The sequence below is a fragment of the Lentinula edodes genome (genome assembly GCF_021015755.1).
Source record: "Lentinula edodes strain Le(Bin) 0899 ss11 chromosome Unknown C8R40scaffold_33, whole genome shotgun sequence".
Classification (NCBI taxonomy): domain Eukaryota; kingdom Fungi; phylum Basidiomycota; class Agaricomycetes; order Agaricales; family Omphalotaceae; genus Lentinula; species Lentinula edodes.
Window position 1 is genome coordinate 205,077 of NW_025764339.1, and position 18,382 is coordinate 223,458.

Below are 18,382 nucleotides of genomic sequence, written 5' to 3' on the forward strand. Positions count from 1 at the left end.
AAGGAAAAAGTCCGAGGAATTCCAAGTACATAGAACTTCGAAGATGATACATAGATAGATCCAAGGATTCTTTTCTCTCAAGTTCATTTCTCAAGCTGTTAACCGCGAGATTAGATACATACCTCCTGCTGTGGTGGACTTGTAATATACTTATTTGTTCCAAAGCATGATTAAGCACTTGGAGACTTGAACCCACCGCAAAGGGAGTACACCATGCTACAGCTTGTGGATGTTGAACTATTCTGAGAGCATGTAGGTTAACTGTTCGTTTCGTTCTTGGAAGAGAAGGGATAATAGATTACGCGACCCCCAATTAATAATCACCTTTATTGCTTCCATGCAAGACCCACCCGGGACCGGAGAGCCGTACCTTCTTTGCTGATTAACCAATCAAAAAACGCGCGACGGGAGGGTTTGAAGTTGATGATCATCCCACGGTGAATTGACAAGCTGTTCTGCAGTTGAGTCGACCAATCAAATTCAACGGCTTGCGGCTTTCCCGGCCGCCTTTTGACAATACAATTCCTGGGGAAGAAGGCGCATTTACCGGTCTTTACCCCAGTTTCCCCGCATCTCCAGTTTTTCCTTTTTTTGTTCCACCTTTTCCCCACGAGTTGTCTGCCCCGCATTTGACGAACGACGAACAACTCGCAGCGGACGACGGACAAAATACGAACATTTCGTTTGAACGAGGGTCCGATTGCTGGACAGACAAGAATAGGCTGAGCTAATAGCTGAAGAAGAAGAACAAGAGATTCGGGAGAAGAAACCCTTTTATACAAAAAGTCCTCGACGCAAAAGTTTATCCATCATAACGTATAGGCTAAAATCCTTTCAACATCGGAACCCATGGCGTCAAAAGGGCTTGTACGACAAGAAGGGTTTCATCCAGATACCTCTTCTTCTGGCTCTGATCTAAGCTGGAGACCTTCTTCTGCGCTCAGTGGAATTGGATCATCTCCGCATGATTTAGGCGGCGGCGGTGGTGGAGATTTCGACCAAGAGCTGGCTACGTTGATTAGCTCTGAGAGGAGTACAGCGTCAACTTCGTCCTCTTCAGGGAGTACTACGAATGATTACGTTCAAAGAACACACAATATCTTCGATATGGGCGTTCGACCTCCTTCGTCGTCTTCATTACACACCGCACACAACAATTCTCATAACCAGCATGCACCGTCGAACTCTCAGCGCGCTGACTCACCTCCACACCCTACTTCCATTCCAGCGCATTTCAATTCAACATTGCCTGCTTTAAACTCAAGTATGCGATATGAGCCCCTACCAGATCTACCCACGTCGTCGATGACTCCTGTGCCTCCGACAGGCGATTCACCTGGATTAGGAGGATGGACTAGACATACACCGTCTCCTCGTCCTACTGGAACTAACAACAACAACACTAATCCAAACAACAACAACGGTAATGCTTCTGTTGGTCATCCTTATGCCGTATCCAGATCCCGCTCTCGATCTCGACCTCCTTCGGCGTATCCTGGTCACCCAGGTCCCAGCGCTTCACCAAGTATCCTGCCCTCTTCTCTAGGTTCTTCGGGGATCGGTCCGCAGAGGACAACTCGTGCTAGAAGAGGGAATAGTGTTTCTAGTATGAGCAGTATGACTAGTAGCACCAGTCCACCGCCGCTGCTGCAACAATCTGCTCAAGCCATCGTTATACCGCGAACCGGTCATCATCACACCCAAAGCGGTAATGGTAATGGTGGTGGTGATGGATGGTATGGACCGGGTAGTCAAGGCAGTTTAGGGAGTAGTACTGGGTGAGTTGTTTCCTGCCTTGTTTCTATTCTCTATCTATACATCTGTCTATCGATCGCCTATATCAATCATTTCTATTGTATTCGTGCTAACATCTATTTTCTTTATCTACACCTTTAAATATAATACAGCGAATACGCTCTCCCCACACCTGAATCCCTCCATTCACACTCACATTCCCCCGCTTCCTTTCATGGGTTCGCCAATCTCTCGCTAAACGTCTCAAACCTCAATCCTATGGGCAGCATGAACAACATGAACTCACCGAGCATGAACATCAGTTCCCCACTAAACCAATATATCGGTAGTGGCTCTCTCGATGGAATAGGTGGCTCGCCAATGGGCCTCAATGGCTTCAACCCCGGACTCAGTACAGGCGGTATCAACGGTATGAGCATCTCCGGAGGCATCGGGAACATCAACAACGGCATAAACAGCATAAACAACGGCATGCCCAACAGCACGTCGTCGTTTAATGCGAATGGTCATTGGCCGTCGTCGCCTGGTGCAGGAGACCAACAGCACTTCGGATCCCCGTTCGGGAATTCGTCCTCCCCGCATTTGCATACGGGGCCTCATCCTCACCAACATCAAGGTCAGCATCCTCACCAGCACCACCAAGGACACCATGAGCAGCATGGACACGGGCATGCCCAGATGCATTTTGGGGGTACTCACACCCCCACACCAGCGTCTTTCAACTCGTCGCTCGACAGAATCGACCGTTTGGATCGATTCGATAAGCTTGAGAGGTTCGACAGGTTAGATCGGCTTGATGGATGGGGATTCCCCGAATCCCGCTCTCATTCCGGACATTCTAGCAGTAACGGAGGAACGGGCGGTGGGATGACACCACTTTCCTCGTCGTTGCCTACAACAAGCACCATTCTTCCTCCACCTCCACCTTCTTCATCTTCCGGTCGAGGCCACGGGCACAGTGCCAGCATCAGCGGCGCCACATCCACTTCTTCCACCACAACCTCTTCATCCAATCGCCGATCCACCAAAGCAGAAAAGGCCGAACGCGCCGCTGCGTTAGACTCCAACACGAATAACAATAAACATCTGACGCCGGCGGAGAAACAGGCGTTGGTGGCGAATGAGAAGAGGCGGAGGAGGAGGGAAAGCCATAACGCAGTGGAGAGGAGGAGGAGGGACAATATCAATGAGAAGATTGGTGAATTGGCGACCTTGATTCCGGATGTAATGTTTGGTGGGGAGGGAGGAGGAGGTGAGTAAATTTTTGGTTTTTGGTTTATGGTATTCAGATGTAAGTGACTAATCTTTTCATTCTATCCTCTTCTTTCGCACAGGTACATCCAACTCTGGAGCCTCTCCACCACCAGGAACAGACTCCTCTAATAACATCAACCCGTTGTCGCCTATATCCCCAACATCTCCCACTTCACCTACGTCGCCTTCCGGTCTCCCAGGACTCACAAATCTCTCCGGGCACTCGTACGGTTTTAATCTTGACATGATGGGTCTCCCTGTTCCGGATGAGTATTTCCATAATAACCCCGGCGCGGCTGCGGGTGGACCTGGATCTGGGTCAGGATCGGGTGTGGCGCTGAAGACCGAGCCGATGGATAGTGACACGGTCGTTGGAGATGAAGAAGCCCTCACCGCCAAAGGTGGAGATGGCAGGGGTAGTAGTGGTGGTAAGGATGGGAAGGATAAAGATGGTGGCAAGGATGGAGACGAGGCGGGAGGAGTGGTGAAAGCGAATAAAGGGATGATTCTGAGAAAGAGTGTAGAGTATATACGGTCAGTATTCGGTCAAACTGTTCAATTTTTGCTTCTCGATGTTTTTTTTCGCATCAACTCTGAATCGTCGATCTCTTTCAATCATCTCAACTGTTCTAACTCGAAATATCTGCAGGTATCTCCAACAACTAGTCACGGCGCAAGGTGCTCGGAACAGGGAACTAGAGAGGGAATTGAGGACGTATCGCGGAGGACTTGCGAATCCCAACCCCAGCTCCTCGTCGTCCAATACTCCGAATGCTATGAACACTCTCAACCCCATGAACACGATAGATCCGGGTTTGGGAGGGAACATGGGAGAAATGGGGTTTCATAATATAAATCAGATGAACGAGATGAACGAAATGCATCAGGGAGACCATCCTGGAGGGTTTGATAGCATGAATCCGATGGAGTCGATGCATGGTTTCAATGGTGATGGAAATTTTGGAGGGTTGGGAAGTTTCAATCATAATGGAAACTTCGGTATGTGTGCTTGACTGTTGCTTAGTTTTTTCCCCGTTTTCAGGCCACGTATAAACCCCCTTCCTAACTTTTCTTGTTTGCATATTCTATTTACTCTACTCAATCCATCCAATCCGATTCCTCTGCTCCCCGCTTACCTATACCGCCTTCTATGCACCCTTACTACCCCTGCACATGTCTAACGCCCCGCGCTCCACTTCCTATTTTTAGGTGGCATGGGCAACTCGTTCAGCGGAATGGGGCCTATCAATATGAACATGAACGATCTGAATAACATGTCCGGTTTGTCGGGGATGGGCTCTTTGAACTCGATGGGCTCGATGAACTCTATAGGCATGGGTCTATCGATGGGCTCGCCATTGAGTGACGTTGACGAGGACGAGGATGAACATAAAGAGGTCAAGGAGGAGAAAGGGTTCAAAGGGTTCAAGGAACACACGGAGCGTAGAGATAGTAGAAAAACGAAACTGAACACATCGAATTCAAAGGATTCGGTCCACCCCGGTGACGCCGATGCTTCCACAACCATCTCTGGTGTATCCTCGTTATCGAAGGAGAAAGATACCAACAATAACGGTGTATCTTCTCTCCCTTCCCCCGGTGCTTCTGAATCTTCCTCTACTTCTTCCAACCCTGCACCACACTCGATCTCAGGAACAACCCTCCCAATGGGCAAATCGACACGCACGACCAGGTTACGGGCTAATTCCGTAAAGAACAATATCTCCTCTTCCGCTTCTGCTGTCAATGCTAGCGCCTCTCATTCTAATCCTAATCTTTCCTCGCCTTCTTCGACTTCCACATCGATGCCAAAAGATATTCTGAGCGGCGAGAATAACCGCGGTCGAACCCGCCGCGCCCGTCGAGGCTCAGATGTCACAGGTGGAAAAGTCGGTGGAAAAGCTGAAGTCCTAGGAAATGTCAGCACCAGCCCTGTTGCGAGGCGAAGACGCGCTGCTGTTGCTGCCACCCACAAGTCCAAGTTGAAACCCGACTCAGAAGATCCGGACGTAGACATGGACACTGCGTCTGTCGTTGATTCCGCTGTGGTGGACGATGATGATTATGAAGACGACGACCCGGAGGCCGTGGACGACGCAGATGACGGGGGTGATGATGATAGGGACGAAGACTACCGTGATGAAGATCATAGTCCGAACAGTGTTACTTCACGGCCCGGGTCTGGATCACCGAGGAACGCAGGAGGCAATGACGATGACGACTCACCTTCTGCAATGGCCATGGAGATGGATGACGAGCCGATAGGGAGAAGGAATGGGAGGAATGGAAGGAGAAACCGGGTGGCGCTTGGAGGTGGTGGTATGGAGTTTTGAGCAGTTTTTTCACGGTTTACGACGGCGTCATTGTACTCGTCCTCTTTCGATAACCCTGGTTGACGGATTGCTTTGAGGTGATGGAAACAACCTGGACAAGTTTTGCTGCCCAGACGATTTGGTGGTTATGCAGTTGACGTGTTGAATTGCGGTGAGGGAGTTGCATATTGTGCCTTGCTGTGACGTGCAAGTCGCTCTCGATGATTCCTTGATGAAGTTACTTTATGCCCCTCTCCTCCTTTTTGTTCGTGCTATTTCGTCCTTCGGTTTCATTTCTTCAATCATTCCTTTTCTGCTTCTTCTGTTGAATCCTCTCGGAAACTCAAGTCCGTCCCGATACTGACACCCCTGCAGTACCGTCCCGATACTGACACCCCTGCAGTACCGTCTTTCCCCTCCCTTCTCTGAATCAACACACCACACCAATACCGTGTGTCAATTCCCTGTCTCTTTTGTTCAACTATGCTCCTACATGACTCATAACTCCTTCCTTCCTCAATCTTAATCTTCCCCATCGTATCCTTCATTATATTCGTTCATTGTCTTATCAGTCCTCTTTGATTTCTTTTTATCATGCTTGTTGTACATCTTCTTATCCAGATTTTGTTTTCTTCGCTTTCTTCAGCTATAATGGCTTGGGCTCGTGTGGTTCTGTGGACGTTGTAGCATGGTCTAGTGGATGGGCTGGGGGGCGGGCGGGTTATGGAATGGTCATAGTGATAAGGAAAAGGCGGTCGATATACTGCACAGTATTGACAACGATGATAGCGAAATATTACAGAGGAAAGCAGCGAGGATGTTGAAGAGTCCAAAAATCTTTCATGACGTTTGAAGTTCATGCAGCGAGGAGGCAAGGAAGGGACGCGGATAAGGCAACCCGACCTTGTGTCCCGAAATGTACTTATATATGTTCTCTACCGATCTAGTTTTTTCTTCTATTCATGTTTGTACAAGGTTCGAATACCAAAAAACTCTATTGTGTTTTCGTATCTACCCTATCTAAGCGTATGTGACGATCCTGACTCGAGGTCATACAGGCATTTCATGTTCATTTTAGCCTCGTTTCAGGTCATCGGAGACAAGGGGACATGGAGACCAGGTCAGGTTGGGACGGTCATTTGGACACCTCGGCGCTCAGCTGGCCCACATAGTCTGACACTGGACCGATAGCTGCAGGGAATGATTCCGGATGGGATTAAACTGCCTAACAGCTGTCTCGCTTGAACAGCTCACCTGAGCTCATTTGGTTTTCCCAACCTGACCTGATTGCAGTAATCATAACGAGACCTAGCCTCACCTGGTCTATCCGCGGGGGAGTGCTATCGTCTCCGCAGCATGACCCCATGTTCGATACATTGTCTCCACTGCCACCAGTCACTAGTCAGACCTCCGACTTATCTCATTCACTACAATGGATAGTAATTGATCGGTCGATTAGCCTGGTGACCAAGCCCTCTGTAGCTTGTGACTGCGTTAGGCATAACGTTAGACATAACATATATGTATAGTCTCGCAAATCAAAATTCGCGGGGGTGAAGAAACATCGTTCACTCATCACGTATGTAGCACCTATTAATGAGTTTAGGGTGGTTGAAAAGCTACGTATACATAGTTGTATTGTAAAGATAGACTTTGCAACGAACCTCGTCAGTATAATTTATTTCCTATCCTCAAGCTTCTATCCTTAAGCTTAGGGAGTGCCGGAAATATAAAAATATGTTTTGTTGTCGCGTCGATCCTAGTCCACACAGTTTCTGACTTCGTCAATGTTTCTTACGTCCCGTCCCATAGCTGGGCCCAACGCCACTCGAAATATTTTTCCTTCATCATGAAAGAAGGTAAGAAAACATAAGGCCGAGCAGAAGCAAGGAGTTTATGACTCACGAGTACTTTCCGGTTTGTTGACTGGATAGAAATCATCCCAGGATAGCCATAATCAATCAGTTTAGCCTCCCTGACAGTTCCGTCCCGCCTCAAATCTACGAAAACATTCCCCGTATGAAAATCACTGCAAACCAAGAATGAGGCGATGTTGAACAAACTAAGAATGTCAAACTTAAGTACTTAGGAAGAATCTGATGTTGAAGCGCGAAGTCCACAACTTGAACCTTGATGATCTCCTTAACGGCGTTCTTCAACCTGATCTTCATCGCAGGGTCAGCTCTCCTCCATGCTTTAGTCCGTAGTAGCGACATGCCCTGGACCTTCTTCATGATTATAGCAGGACGAGACTTTCGATTTTTCATTAATTTAGCGAATATCGAATTCTTTGATTTCCTTCCAGAAGCAACGTATAGCCCGGCAAGTTTGAGTGCCATGACTTCGCCATATGCCCATTTGTCAGGTTGATTCTGCCACCTGTACAGCCCCAATATCTGTATGTACACAAGCAAATGTTCGTTTGAACATCTGCTTGTAGATAAGTAGTTAAGACTTTTTTGCCCCAACTAGATAAATACTGTAAAGTCATACTGTAAAGCAGTATACTATCTTCAAAATATTATCAATGCTAATTCAGGAGAGGTCCGGGACTCCCGGACATCATCACGCACAGTGTTCGGGGCAGCGGGTATTGAAAATTTGAGTCTATTTAATCATCATTTACAGCAAGGTCCATGACAGTAGCTACGCGATCAATGAGTATCTCTTCATCATCCTCATCGCCATCTTCGCCCTCATCCCATGGGCCTGGGTCATTGTCAGCGCTCTCCACCAAAGTATCTTGGGCAGTCACTGGTGTTCCAGCAGTGAAATACTTTGCATGAGCAATGTTAAAACCCCGAAGCCTTTTGATTGCAAAAAGGCGTCTGCGATGAAGGTCATTGAATCTTGATCGCTCGCACCAATACTCCCGAATCTGCAATGCTAAAGCAGGATTCACTCCCTCAACCTCAGCTGCCTTTGCAGAGAGAATTCGCTCCTCCTCACAGATGTAGGTAAGTAAGCGGCGTATTTCTACATGAAGTCTGTCAATCTCCTCCTCTGCGCGAATAAGCCTAAAGAACTGCTGCATGATGAGACGGTTCCTGAAAGTTGCCCACTGTCGAGTTCGAACATCGTCCCGAGCATTTCGAAGGATGTCGAACTCTCCCAAAAATGAAAACTCAAGGACCTCCTCCCAGGTGATGGTTTGGCGCGGAGGGAAAAGAGCAGTAGCTGCCTCATTATACGAGGCAATTGCTGATTGAATTGATTTTGAGCGCGTCTTCAAGGCGTTTGCAATATGCTTTCGCAGCTTGTAGCCTATAAAATGAAAGCTATAAGCCAAAGGAAGCAACAGCATTTGCACTGCTCACCTGTTCCTGCAACATTGAGTCTAGCCATCTCGAAACACCTTGAAACCAGCAGCGCCTCCAGCTTGTCCAAGGCTTTACGGTATGAAGCCTCTTTTACCATTGTCCTTGCCAGCTTGTACTCATCGCAGCTCTCTGTCCAACGCTTCCGAAGCTCAAGCCTTGCCTCAAAGGCTTGCACATCTGCCAGAAGCTTCCTTTCGTTTTCTGACTCATTCCTGTGCTTCGTCTCGAGGGCATTGGTTCTGTCGCGCAATCCAGGCTGATATCCTAGCCATGCAGCCCGAGCTTTTGCCAGCCGCTCTTGGCAGCTTTTAAGAGCCTCAAGCTTGAGGTAGTATTCCATCTCAAGGGTTTCTTTAGGCGGCGTCTGGTACAAGCGCTGAAGATACTCGCCTTCTTCAACTAACCAGTCATAGAATACCTGTGGAGACGCAATGCCAGCCTCTCGCATGCTGTTTCGAACTGTGTTCTTTGTGCTGATGATGCCCAACGCTTGCTTATAGTTCCCATAAATAAACCTGCTGAGACTCGAGTATGTTTGGAGGTCATTGAAGTAGGCAAATTCTGAGATTGCTTGTCGACGGTGGAAGGATGATTGGTGCCGAGTGATAGCAGCCAGGGCATTAGACACGTTGAAATAGCGCTCGCAACCCTCCCCATCTTCAAGACCTACGCCAACGATATACAGCATGAGGAACAGAAGTTGACATGAGCGCTCATGGGCATAGCCATGCATTGCTCCAACAGCTGGTAAGAACCGAGACCACTGAGCAAGTGAATTGAGAGGACTTCGTCTGACTGTCTTTGAGGTTTTGCAAGCAATATCGTATACCACAGCTAGCTGACCCTGCGGCCGTCCCTCTTGCCTTATGTCACGCTCCTCCTTTTCTGCAGCCATAAAAATGTGGAGCAAGGCAAGGGGATACTGAGCACTGCATGAGGTGTTATCATCTGCAGCCAGGCATAGTGAAGGCAACCACTCACAGCTCTCCGCTTTGAATCATATTGCATGCAAGCAGCAGCAGCATGTGCCGGCAGAGCAAAACAAACCACCCGTTCTCAAAGAACTTGGCGGACGATCGAGAGATGCTGGTCTCCTTCATGTTCTGCCAGCGTTCTTCACAGCGCCCTTCAACCCACAGGCTGCCAACTGGAGGCTGGCTCTCCTCAGGTGACAGCTCGGCAATCTCCCCCCAGTTCTTCTCATCCCATGCGTTTGTTTCCCTCCTGGATGCAAAATATGCTGCGCCTCCCACACGGCCATCAATGCGCTCCTTCAAGACCGGAGGCAAGCCCTGGCCGTTTTCCCCCTGCTCCTGCTCCTGAAGCACATCTTCCTTCCTTTCCACCCTTTTTAAAGAGTCGTTCCCGTCCATTGAGACAATCATCCGTACCCGGAGATTAGAGTCCTCTTTAAGCCTAAACTGACAGCATGGGCAGGCGTTCAGCATTTGCCACTCTCGCCCTTGTCTACTCAATGCTTCGCGTGTACGGGTCCGAACTCCGTTAAGGATGGCAACGTACACATCCAGCGCCTCGTAGAGCTGGGTCGACAGGTACGGCTTGAATGCCTTGCCTTGAATGTCACAGAGGGCCTTAGCAAAGGGCTGTATCCCTAGTCGCGGGCACCGCACAAAAAGTTTGTGGTAGAGGCTAATGGTTCGAACGGTAACTCCCGCAGTGTGTCGGAGGGGAGACGTGGGGATAATTCCAGCACGCACCAGACTTGAGGACTGCCAGCAATGCTCGGTGTGTGGGATTGCTTGCTGCTTAGTGCCTGCTGCCAGACTTAGCATGCGTACGTTTTTGAGAAGATTGGGAGAGCAGCGTACCAAATATATCGACAACATCAATCCACATCAAAGAATCACCCAGCTCAGCTCCAGCCATAGCTTCGTCGCTGTGCAACGACCAGTCCATGAAGGCCCCCACCATCTCATCCACCTGCTCTGCCCAGTGGGTGTTTTTTAAGTTTGTCCGGTCACGTCTGGTACGAAAGTCTCGGTACTCAACCTTTGCTGCTCGTATTGCACTGCTCATCTCATCAGAAGCAGGAGATGCCTCACTGTCAGAGTCCTCCCATGTGCCGTCATCCCAGGTCGCAGGCGGTTCGGAATCTTGGAAAGCTGGGGAGGGAGAGCGAGGAATAAAGGAGGTTTCATCGACAAAGATGTCTGGAGCACTGGCTACAACCTCTCTGAGTGCTGCCACCCGGCCTTTCTTCTGAAGTGCCGTAGCTTGAGATTGTCGAAGGGAGATTGTGGGGGTAGCGCCGGGTCGGACCGAATCCCGCTGAGAATGCGCATCACCCAGCAGCCCATGCGGTGGTGCTCGGGTTCGCCGACTATGCTTGGCTGTAGCGCCTTGAGCTTTGACGGCCTGAGCGCGACGGTTAAGCCTTCGAGTGTTCATGGGTGTTATCAGGAGGAGGCGTATAGTCAGCACGTGTTTGTGACGTCACTTTCAATATAAAGCCGAAGTTCTGGGAAAAGTATTCCTGTCATTAACTTCCAGGCTTGACAGAGTCATGTCCCGAAAGCGCAAGGCAGGGCTTTTCAGTGGCAGCGAGTTGGAGGGTGCGCTGTCCTCAGGATGTAAGTCTGCCCTTTGCCTTCTCTCTGCTTGGCGCGCGCTTCCGCACACCTGCCTAGCGTTTCTTTTGCCACCACGACCCTGGAGGAGGCAAAAGAAGTGGCGCTAGGCTGGTGAGTGCTTTGTGTTGGAAGCGAACTGCGCCGCTGCCATCTCTGAGCTCAGCCCTCTACAGCATGCGGCTGATCTTCCTTTTCAGATGGCTTCCGCACCCTTCGCAGCGGCAAAGAGTTCAGCCCCTCAACTCGCGGGGCAGGCGTCGTTCTCGTCAACCTCAACCTAGCGGAGCTGTTAAGCAAAAGTCTCAGGCGCCAGGAGGATGTCATAAAGTACGCAGCCCCTATCATTTTCCTTTTCTCACCGTCTCGACGCCTTTACTTGTACGATACATCATCCCATCACTGTCAAACCCCCATCGATTACTGATCCATCGATTACTGATCCACCTGACCCATCTTCTCCTTCTACTGGCTTCCGCCACCTTCCTTGTTCCTAAACTGTACAGTATTACATCGTTGTTTCTCGCAGACCGGATTATGTATATATAGCCAACCCTCCACAGCCTGGTCCCTTATCTTGACCTCTCTGTCATTATCTGGGACCAGGTATGTGCTTACTTATTATTACCTATGACTACGATACTCAATATATCTCTGTCATTATCTGGGACCAGCTTGCCGCCGTTCTGCTTAGTCGCTCCGCCTTGTTGCCTTGTCCAGTTGCTCCGCCTCACCGTTCTGCTTAGTCGCTCCGCTTTCCCGCTCCGTTAGTCACTCCGCCTCTGCCGCTTCGTGACATTAGGTCAAGATCCATTACTGCACTGACAGCCTACCAATAAGGTTGTCCTTGCAGGGTCTATAGACACCACGTCTTCCCCAGTTCCGCCCGACTCTGAAACACCTGTTGCCAGTATAGACTGCTCCGCACTCCTGCACGCACTTGACCCCAGAGACCAAGCTCACGCCCATAACAACGACGATACTTGGCGCGATTGCCAGTCTCAACCTTGCCCCAACGCCCTTTCGAACTCAATCCGAGAGCCACTCACTGTGAGCAATATAACCTTCCTGCCGATTCCCCAGCCCCGATTGCCTACTCCCATCATGTCGACTCCTATCCCGCCTGCCCCAAACACCTCTGCGGAGGATCTCATGGCTCAGCTCATCAGACAAGTAGCTAACCTTGCTACAGCTATGGAGGAACGCTCATCCTCTAAGTCAAGCATGAACAAACCCGAGGTTTTCAAGGGTAAAGATGGCGCTGAAGCCCGTCGCTTCATGGCTCAGTTCCAGAATTGGGCGTCAGAACAACCGGATCTCGCCAAAAGCCAAGTAAAACTCATCAAGTCCGCCTTGGGCTTCTTCACAGAAAGTGCCGGAGATTGGGCAACTCCCCATCTGCTACATTTCAATGCGGAAAATCCCCCTTTCGGAGGAAATTGGGAGGCGTTTCTGAAGGAATTTAGCCAACGGTTTGAACCAATGGACCCAGGTATGGAAGCCCGTAGCGAGATCAAGAATCTCAGGCAAAGTAAAGGACAGACAGTTGCGGAATTCGCTCAGAAGTTCAAGGATATCGGAGATCGGACTGAAATGTCTGATATTGACTTGCGGGAACGTTTCTTCACTGCATTACTCCCAGAGATCCGACAACACCTCATCACCGTAAACATTGCCCAAGGAATTGCTCCGACTCTGAAGGAGGCAATCAAACGGGCCATATCGGTGGATGTCTACCTGCACGATCCCACCATGACTGGCCGGAACTCTGGATACCCTCCCACGCATACCACTCATACTACCCCTGCTGACCCCCACGCTATGGACATTGATGCAACCCACACCAGTAATGGGAATACTAGGGAAGCATTCCTAGCTCGCATGAGAGGACGATGCTTCGGCTGCGGTGCCCAAGGTCATGTCAAGCAAAATTGCCCACACCGAGAAACCACCTGCCGCTACTGTGGACGTCGAGGACATCTGGAAGCAGTCTGCCAAGACAAATTCATGGGACTTGGACGAGACCGAGGCCGACGCCAGCAACCTCGACGCCAACAGATATCCGCTACGGGACCCGCGCCATTCTCCCTATTCCCAAACGAATCCGTCCAAATCGCGTCCTCGACCCCAACATCTGCTCCTGCACCCGTAGCTGCTACTCCGAGCCCCCCTAACCAGGATTTTTCCAATCAGATTGGTCAAATAAGGGAATTACTTGATCGTGCTAACGCTATGTCCTCCTCGTCCTCTGGCTTTCAACAGGGTTTTTAAAGAGGGTACCCGCTTCGGCTGCACCGAGAGTACCCCGTAATCAGTTTGTTATGTTCGCTACTTCCTCGTATGACTCGCACCCATCATGTACAATATCGTCGATCCGGGAATTAAACTCTACTTCCCCACATTTCCGAATTCATGCGAGACTAAGAGGAAGGAATCACAGTATAACAACTGCAGCCATGGTAGACTGTGGAGCTACCGCCCTGTTTTTAAACCAAGATTTTGTCACCCGGAACCATGTAAGATGTGCACCCCTCCATAAACCAATCGACGTTTTTAATATCGATGGAACACCTAACCGAGCTGGACGGATAACCCATTTCGCACGTCTAGCACTCACAGTGGATAATCAAGAGCGATGGATGGACTTTCTGATCACCAACCTAGGAGGTGAAGACATCATCCTTGGACTCCCCTGGCTACGGAAGGTAAATCCGGAGATTGATTGGGAGAAAGGACGACTTTCAGTAAAGCCTCCTCGAGTAACGATAGAAGAAGTCCCAGACGAGGAGATCTTGTACTCTCATCTAGCCGCCACTCACACAGAAACCCCGATCCTCGAACTCCCGGAACTGGAACCTCCCGCAGAAAACCCCCACATTGAGGTGCCACTAGAAGCGACCCTTGAACCGAGTGAATCAGCAGCGGTGGAAGAACCACCAATACACCGAATTCGAGCCAATCATAAAACTCGCCGGGCATGGGTAAAAGCAGGAATTCTAGAGGAACAGACGGAGGAAGTCTGGTGCGCCGCAGGATTCACTTACTCCCAGCAGCTAGCAGAGGAAGCCAACCGAGACAAACCCGTTAAAACCTTCGAAGAAATGGTCCCTGAGCAGTATCGTGATTTCAAGAAGGTTTTCTCAGAATCCGCCTCCGAACGATTACCTGCCCACCAACCTTGGGACCATGCAATTGATCTCGTACCTGGAGCACCGGCAACCATGCGTACCAAGATTTATCCCATGTCCCTAAACGAGCAGGAGGAGTTGGATCGTTTCCTAGAAGAAAACCTACGGAAAGGCTATATCGTCCCCTCAAAATCACCAATCTCATCACCGGTCTTCTTCGTAAAGAAGAAGGATGGGAAACTCCGTTTCGTACAAGACTACCGGAAACTGAATGAGTACACTGTGAAGAACCGATACCCGCTCCCATTAGTTGCTGACATCATTAGCCGACTTCAGGGAGCCAGATACTTCACGAAGTTTGATGTCCGCTGGGGTTTCAATAACATACGGATTAAGAAGGGGCATGAATGGAAAGGCGCGTTCGCAACAACCCGAGGCTTGTTCGAGCCTAAGGTCATGTTCTTTGGTCTCACAAATTCCCCTGCCACGTTCCAAGCACTTATGAATGCTATATTTGCTGATCTCATTGCAGCCGGCAAGGTGGCAGTCTACCTAGATGACATCCTTATCTTCAGTAACGATCTCGAGGAACACCGACGAATGGTACGGGAAGTATTAACTCGGTTAGAAAAGCACGACCTCTACCTACGACCCGAAAAATGCGAATTTGAACAACAACAGATTGAATACCTCGGACTCATCATCTCAGAAGGGGAGGTGAGAATGGATCCGGTAAAAGTAGCGGCTGTTCGTGACTGGCCAGTCCCTACTAACCTTCGGGAACTACGAGGGTTCTTGGGATTTGCAAACTTCTACCGACGCTTTATCCGGAATTTTGCCAAAATAGCACGACCTCTGAATGACCTGACGAAGAAAGACACCAGCTTTACCTGGACCGACACTCGACAGAAAGCATTTGATACCCTTCGAGAAGCCTTCATCTCCGCACCGATCCTTGCTCTATGGACACCAGACAGGCCTACTCGAATCGAGGTAGACGCATCAGGCTTTGCCACGGGAGGCGCCCTTATGCAGAAGCAAGACGATGGCCAATGGCATCCGGTAGCCTTTAGATCGGCATCCATGCAGCCAGCGGAACGGAACTACGAAATCTACGATCGAGAAATGCTTGCTATCATTGAAGCACTGAAGGATTGGAGGAACTTTCTAGAAGGACTCCCTCAACCATTCGACATCATTACGGACCATTCGAACCTCGAATTCTGGCGCACTGCACAAGATCTCACCTGCCGACAAGCCCGATGGGCCCTCTATCTGTCACGGTTTGACTTTCATATGATCCACCGCCCTGGCAGAGTAAACACCCAAGCTGATGCTCTCTCCCGCATGGCAGTTCATCATGTATCGGACAGCGATGATAACCGACAACAGACAGTCCTTAAACCTGGCCACTTCGTAAAAATTGCAGCTTCGATCCTACAGAACCCCTTAGAGGATCGTATCCGGAAAGCCTCAGAACGGGAAGCACAGGTATTGGAGGGTCTCAAAACAGTCAAAGAGCACGGACTACAGCGTTTGGCCAATGGGATAGCCGAATGGGAAGAGGACAATGGGTTGGTCTACTACCGAGGTCGAGTATACGTACCAGCAAACGACGACCTACGCACTGAGGTACTCCGTCAATGCCATGACCATCCAACTGCAGGACACCCCGGACTACACGGGACACTCGACTTGGTCAGTACCCATTTCTGGTGGCCTACGTTGCGCTCTTTTGTGGAAAAATACGTTGAGGGATGCGAGGTTTGTGCCCGTAAGAAGATCCAGCGACACCCACGGGCCGTAACTCAACCATTAGATGTACCATCCGGTCTATGGGAAGAGGTAGGGGTTGACCTGATAACACAGCTACCTAACTCCCAAGGCTACGATGCTGTCTTGGTTTGCACAGACCTGTATGGAAAACAAATTCACGCTATTCCTTGCACCAGCTCCATCACAGCCGAAGGCGTTGCCGATATTTACTACCGAGAGATCTTCCGTCTCCATGGTCTTCCTCTTCACTTTAAATCCGACCGCGGACCCCAGTTTGCAGCTAAACTCATGCGATCCCTTCTCGCTAGGCTAGGAATTAAATCAGATCTAACCTCCGGATACCGTCCTCAGTCTAATGGCCAAACCGAACGAGCAAATCAGGAAGTAGAGAAATACATCCGCCTCTATGTAGGACGACGACAAGACGACTGGGCAGAGCACCTTCCCATGGCGGAGTTTGTGATTAACTCACGGACTCATTCTGCGCTAGGCATGTCCCCGTTCGAGCTAACCTACGGCTATCTTCCCCTGTTCAATATCCCAGTGGGCCAACGCAGCGGTATTCCAGCTGTGGATGACCGTATACGGATTCTCCGAGAAGCGCGACAAGATGCCGGAGCTGCCTTACACCTAGGAAAGAAACAACAGAAGGAGGGATACGAACGCGGGAAGCGGAAAGCTCATCAATTTAAAGTTGGAGACCTAGTCTGGCTCAGTGCAGAGGACATTAACCTTCAGCTTTCCAGTGAAAAGTTAGGAGATCGACAGCTTGGCCCTTATCGCATTCTGGAGAAAATTGGCCCTTTAGACTACCGCCTTGACCTTCCCCTATCCCTAGATCGCCTCCATCCCGTCTTCCATGTTGATAAACTATACCCCTGGAAAGGTAACTCCATTAATGGCGAAATACCAACACCACCAGAGCCGGTATACTTAGAGGATGAAGACGAACCGGAATACGAAGTAGAGGAGATCTTAGACAGCCGGGTTCGATGGAAGAAGTTGGAATATTTGGTTAAGTGGAAAGGTTACGACGCAGGGCACAACTCTTGGGAACCCGCAGCCAACCTCAGTCGAGCACCAAAAATTGTTCGGGCCTTTCATAAAAAACACCCAACAGCGGCAAAGCCTTGACCATCGAGGGCAATGGTCATAAGGAGGGGGGTAATGTCATAAAGTACGCAGCCCCTATCATTTTCCTTTTCTCACCGTCTCGACGCCTTTACTTGTACGATACATCATCCCATCACTGTCAAACCCCCATCGATTACTGATCCATCGATTACTGATCCACCTGACCCATCTTCTCCTTCTACTGGCTTCCGCCACCTTCCTTGTTCCTAAACTGTACAGTATTACATCGTTGTTTCTCGCAGACCGGATTATGTATATATAGCCAACCCTCCACAGCCTGGTCCCTTATCTTGACCTCTCTGTCATTATCTGGGACCAGGTATGTGCTTACTTATTATTACCTATGACTACGATACTCAATATATCTCTGTCATTATCTGGGACCAGCTTGCCGCCGTTCTGCTTAGTCGCTCCGCCTTGTTGCCTTGTCCAGTTGCTCCGCCTCACCGTTCTGCTTAGTCGCTCCGCTTTCCCGCTCCATTAGTCACTCCGCCTCTGCCGCTTCGTGACAGAGGAGGCCTTTCGTGTAGACGACCACGACGAGCTGGTGCCACCTCGGAGCCCGCGTTTGCTGCCTCGACCTCGAGCTCAGCTTCCCTCACCTATCCCTCTTTCCAACCTTTCTAAGACAGCCTTGCGCCCTTCCCCAAACCTCGCTCCGCTTTCCCAGCTTCTCTCCGAACCTCCGCCCAAACACCCTCGGCTCAGCACCCATGAAAACCCGTCGCTTTGCTCTGCCAGACAGCGCCAGAAGCAGAGCTATCGGAGCAAGCGGCTAGCCCGGCGTGAGCAGGCTGCTGAAGCCGGGGGGTCGAGGGTTAAGAGCGTCGCTCAAAAGCGTGCAAGGGAGGCTCGGGTGCTTTCTGTTGACCTTGCAGTGCTTCACCCACGAAACGCCTGGTCGGGAGCTCGCACCGCAGTAAACCCGCGGGTTCTTTCAAGCCGTGAAGTGTATGAGCTGTCTGGGCTTCAGGTTATTGAGTGGGATGCGCAGTGCGTGCTTTTCTTTCTGCTCAGCCTTTCCCTATCTGATATGCTTTGTGCTAGGGAGGCGCGTCTGGTAAGAACACCAAGCGGCCACCGGCTGATGCTTCTGTTACCCCGGCCCAGATCTC

General features: G+C 50.1%; 3 protein-coding genes across 3 annotated transcripts; 1 reads left to right on the forward strand and 2 right to left on the reverse strand.

Moving 5' to 3' along the window:
• The first annotated feature begins 739 nt into the window (after positions 1-739).
• Positions 740-5,610, forward strand: C8R40DRAFT_506671 (uncharacterized protein). The gene is made up of 5 exons (XM_046235279.1): positions 740-1,778; positions 1,908-3,007; positions 3,090-3,543; positions 3,659-4,008; positions 4,219-5,610. The coding sequence occupies exons 1-5, from the start codon at positions 850-852 to the stop codon at positions 5,340-5,342; spliced, it is 3,957 nt and encodes a 1,318-aa protein (XP_046083245.1). The 5' UTR covers positions 740-849; the 3' UTR covers positions 5,343-5,610.
• A 1,505-nt stretch (positions 5,611-7,115) lies between these two features.
• C8R40DRAFT_1173884 (uncharacterized protein) lies at positions 7,116-7,660 on the reverse strand (the record flags this gene model as incomplete). The annotated part of the gene is made up of 2 exons (XM_046232087.1): positions 7,116-7,350; positions 7,407-7,660. 2 exons carry the CDS (start codon positions 7,658-7,660, stop codon positions 7,116-7,118), a joined length of 489 nt encoding a protein of 162 aa, XP_046083246.1.
• A 272-nt stretch (positions 7,661-7,932) lies between these two features.
• C8R40DRAFT_1053194 (uncharacterized protein) lies at positions 7,933-10,434 on the reverse strand (the record flags this gene model as incomplete). Its single annotated transcript, XM_046224825.1, has 3 exons — positions 7,933-8,577; positions 8,652-9,570; positions 9,623-10,434. 3 exons carry the CDS (start codon positions 10,432-10,434, stop codon positions 7,933-7,935), a joined length of 2,376 nt encoding a protein of 791 aa, XP_046083247.1.
• Between the last annotated feature and the right edge of the window lie 7,948 nt (positions 10,435-18,382).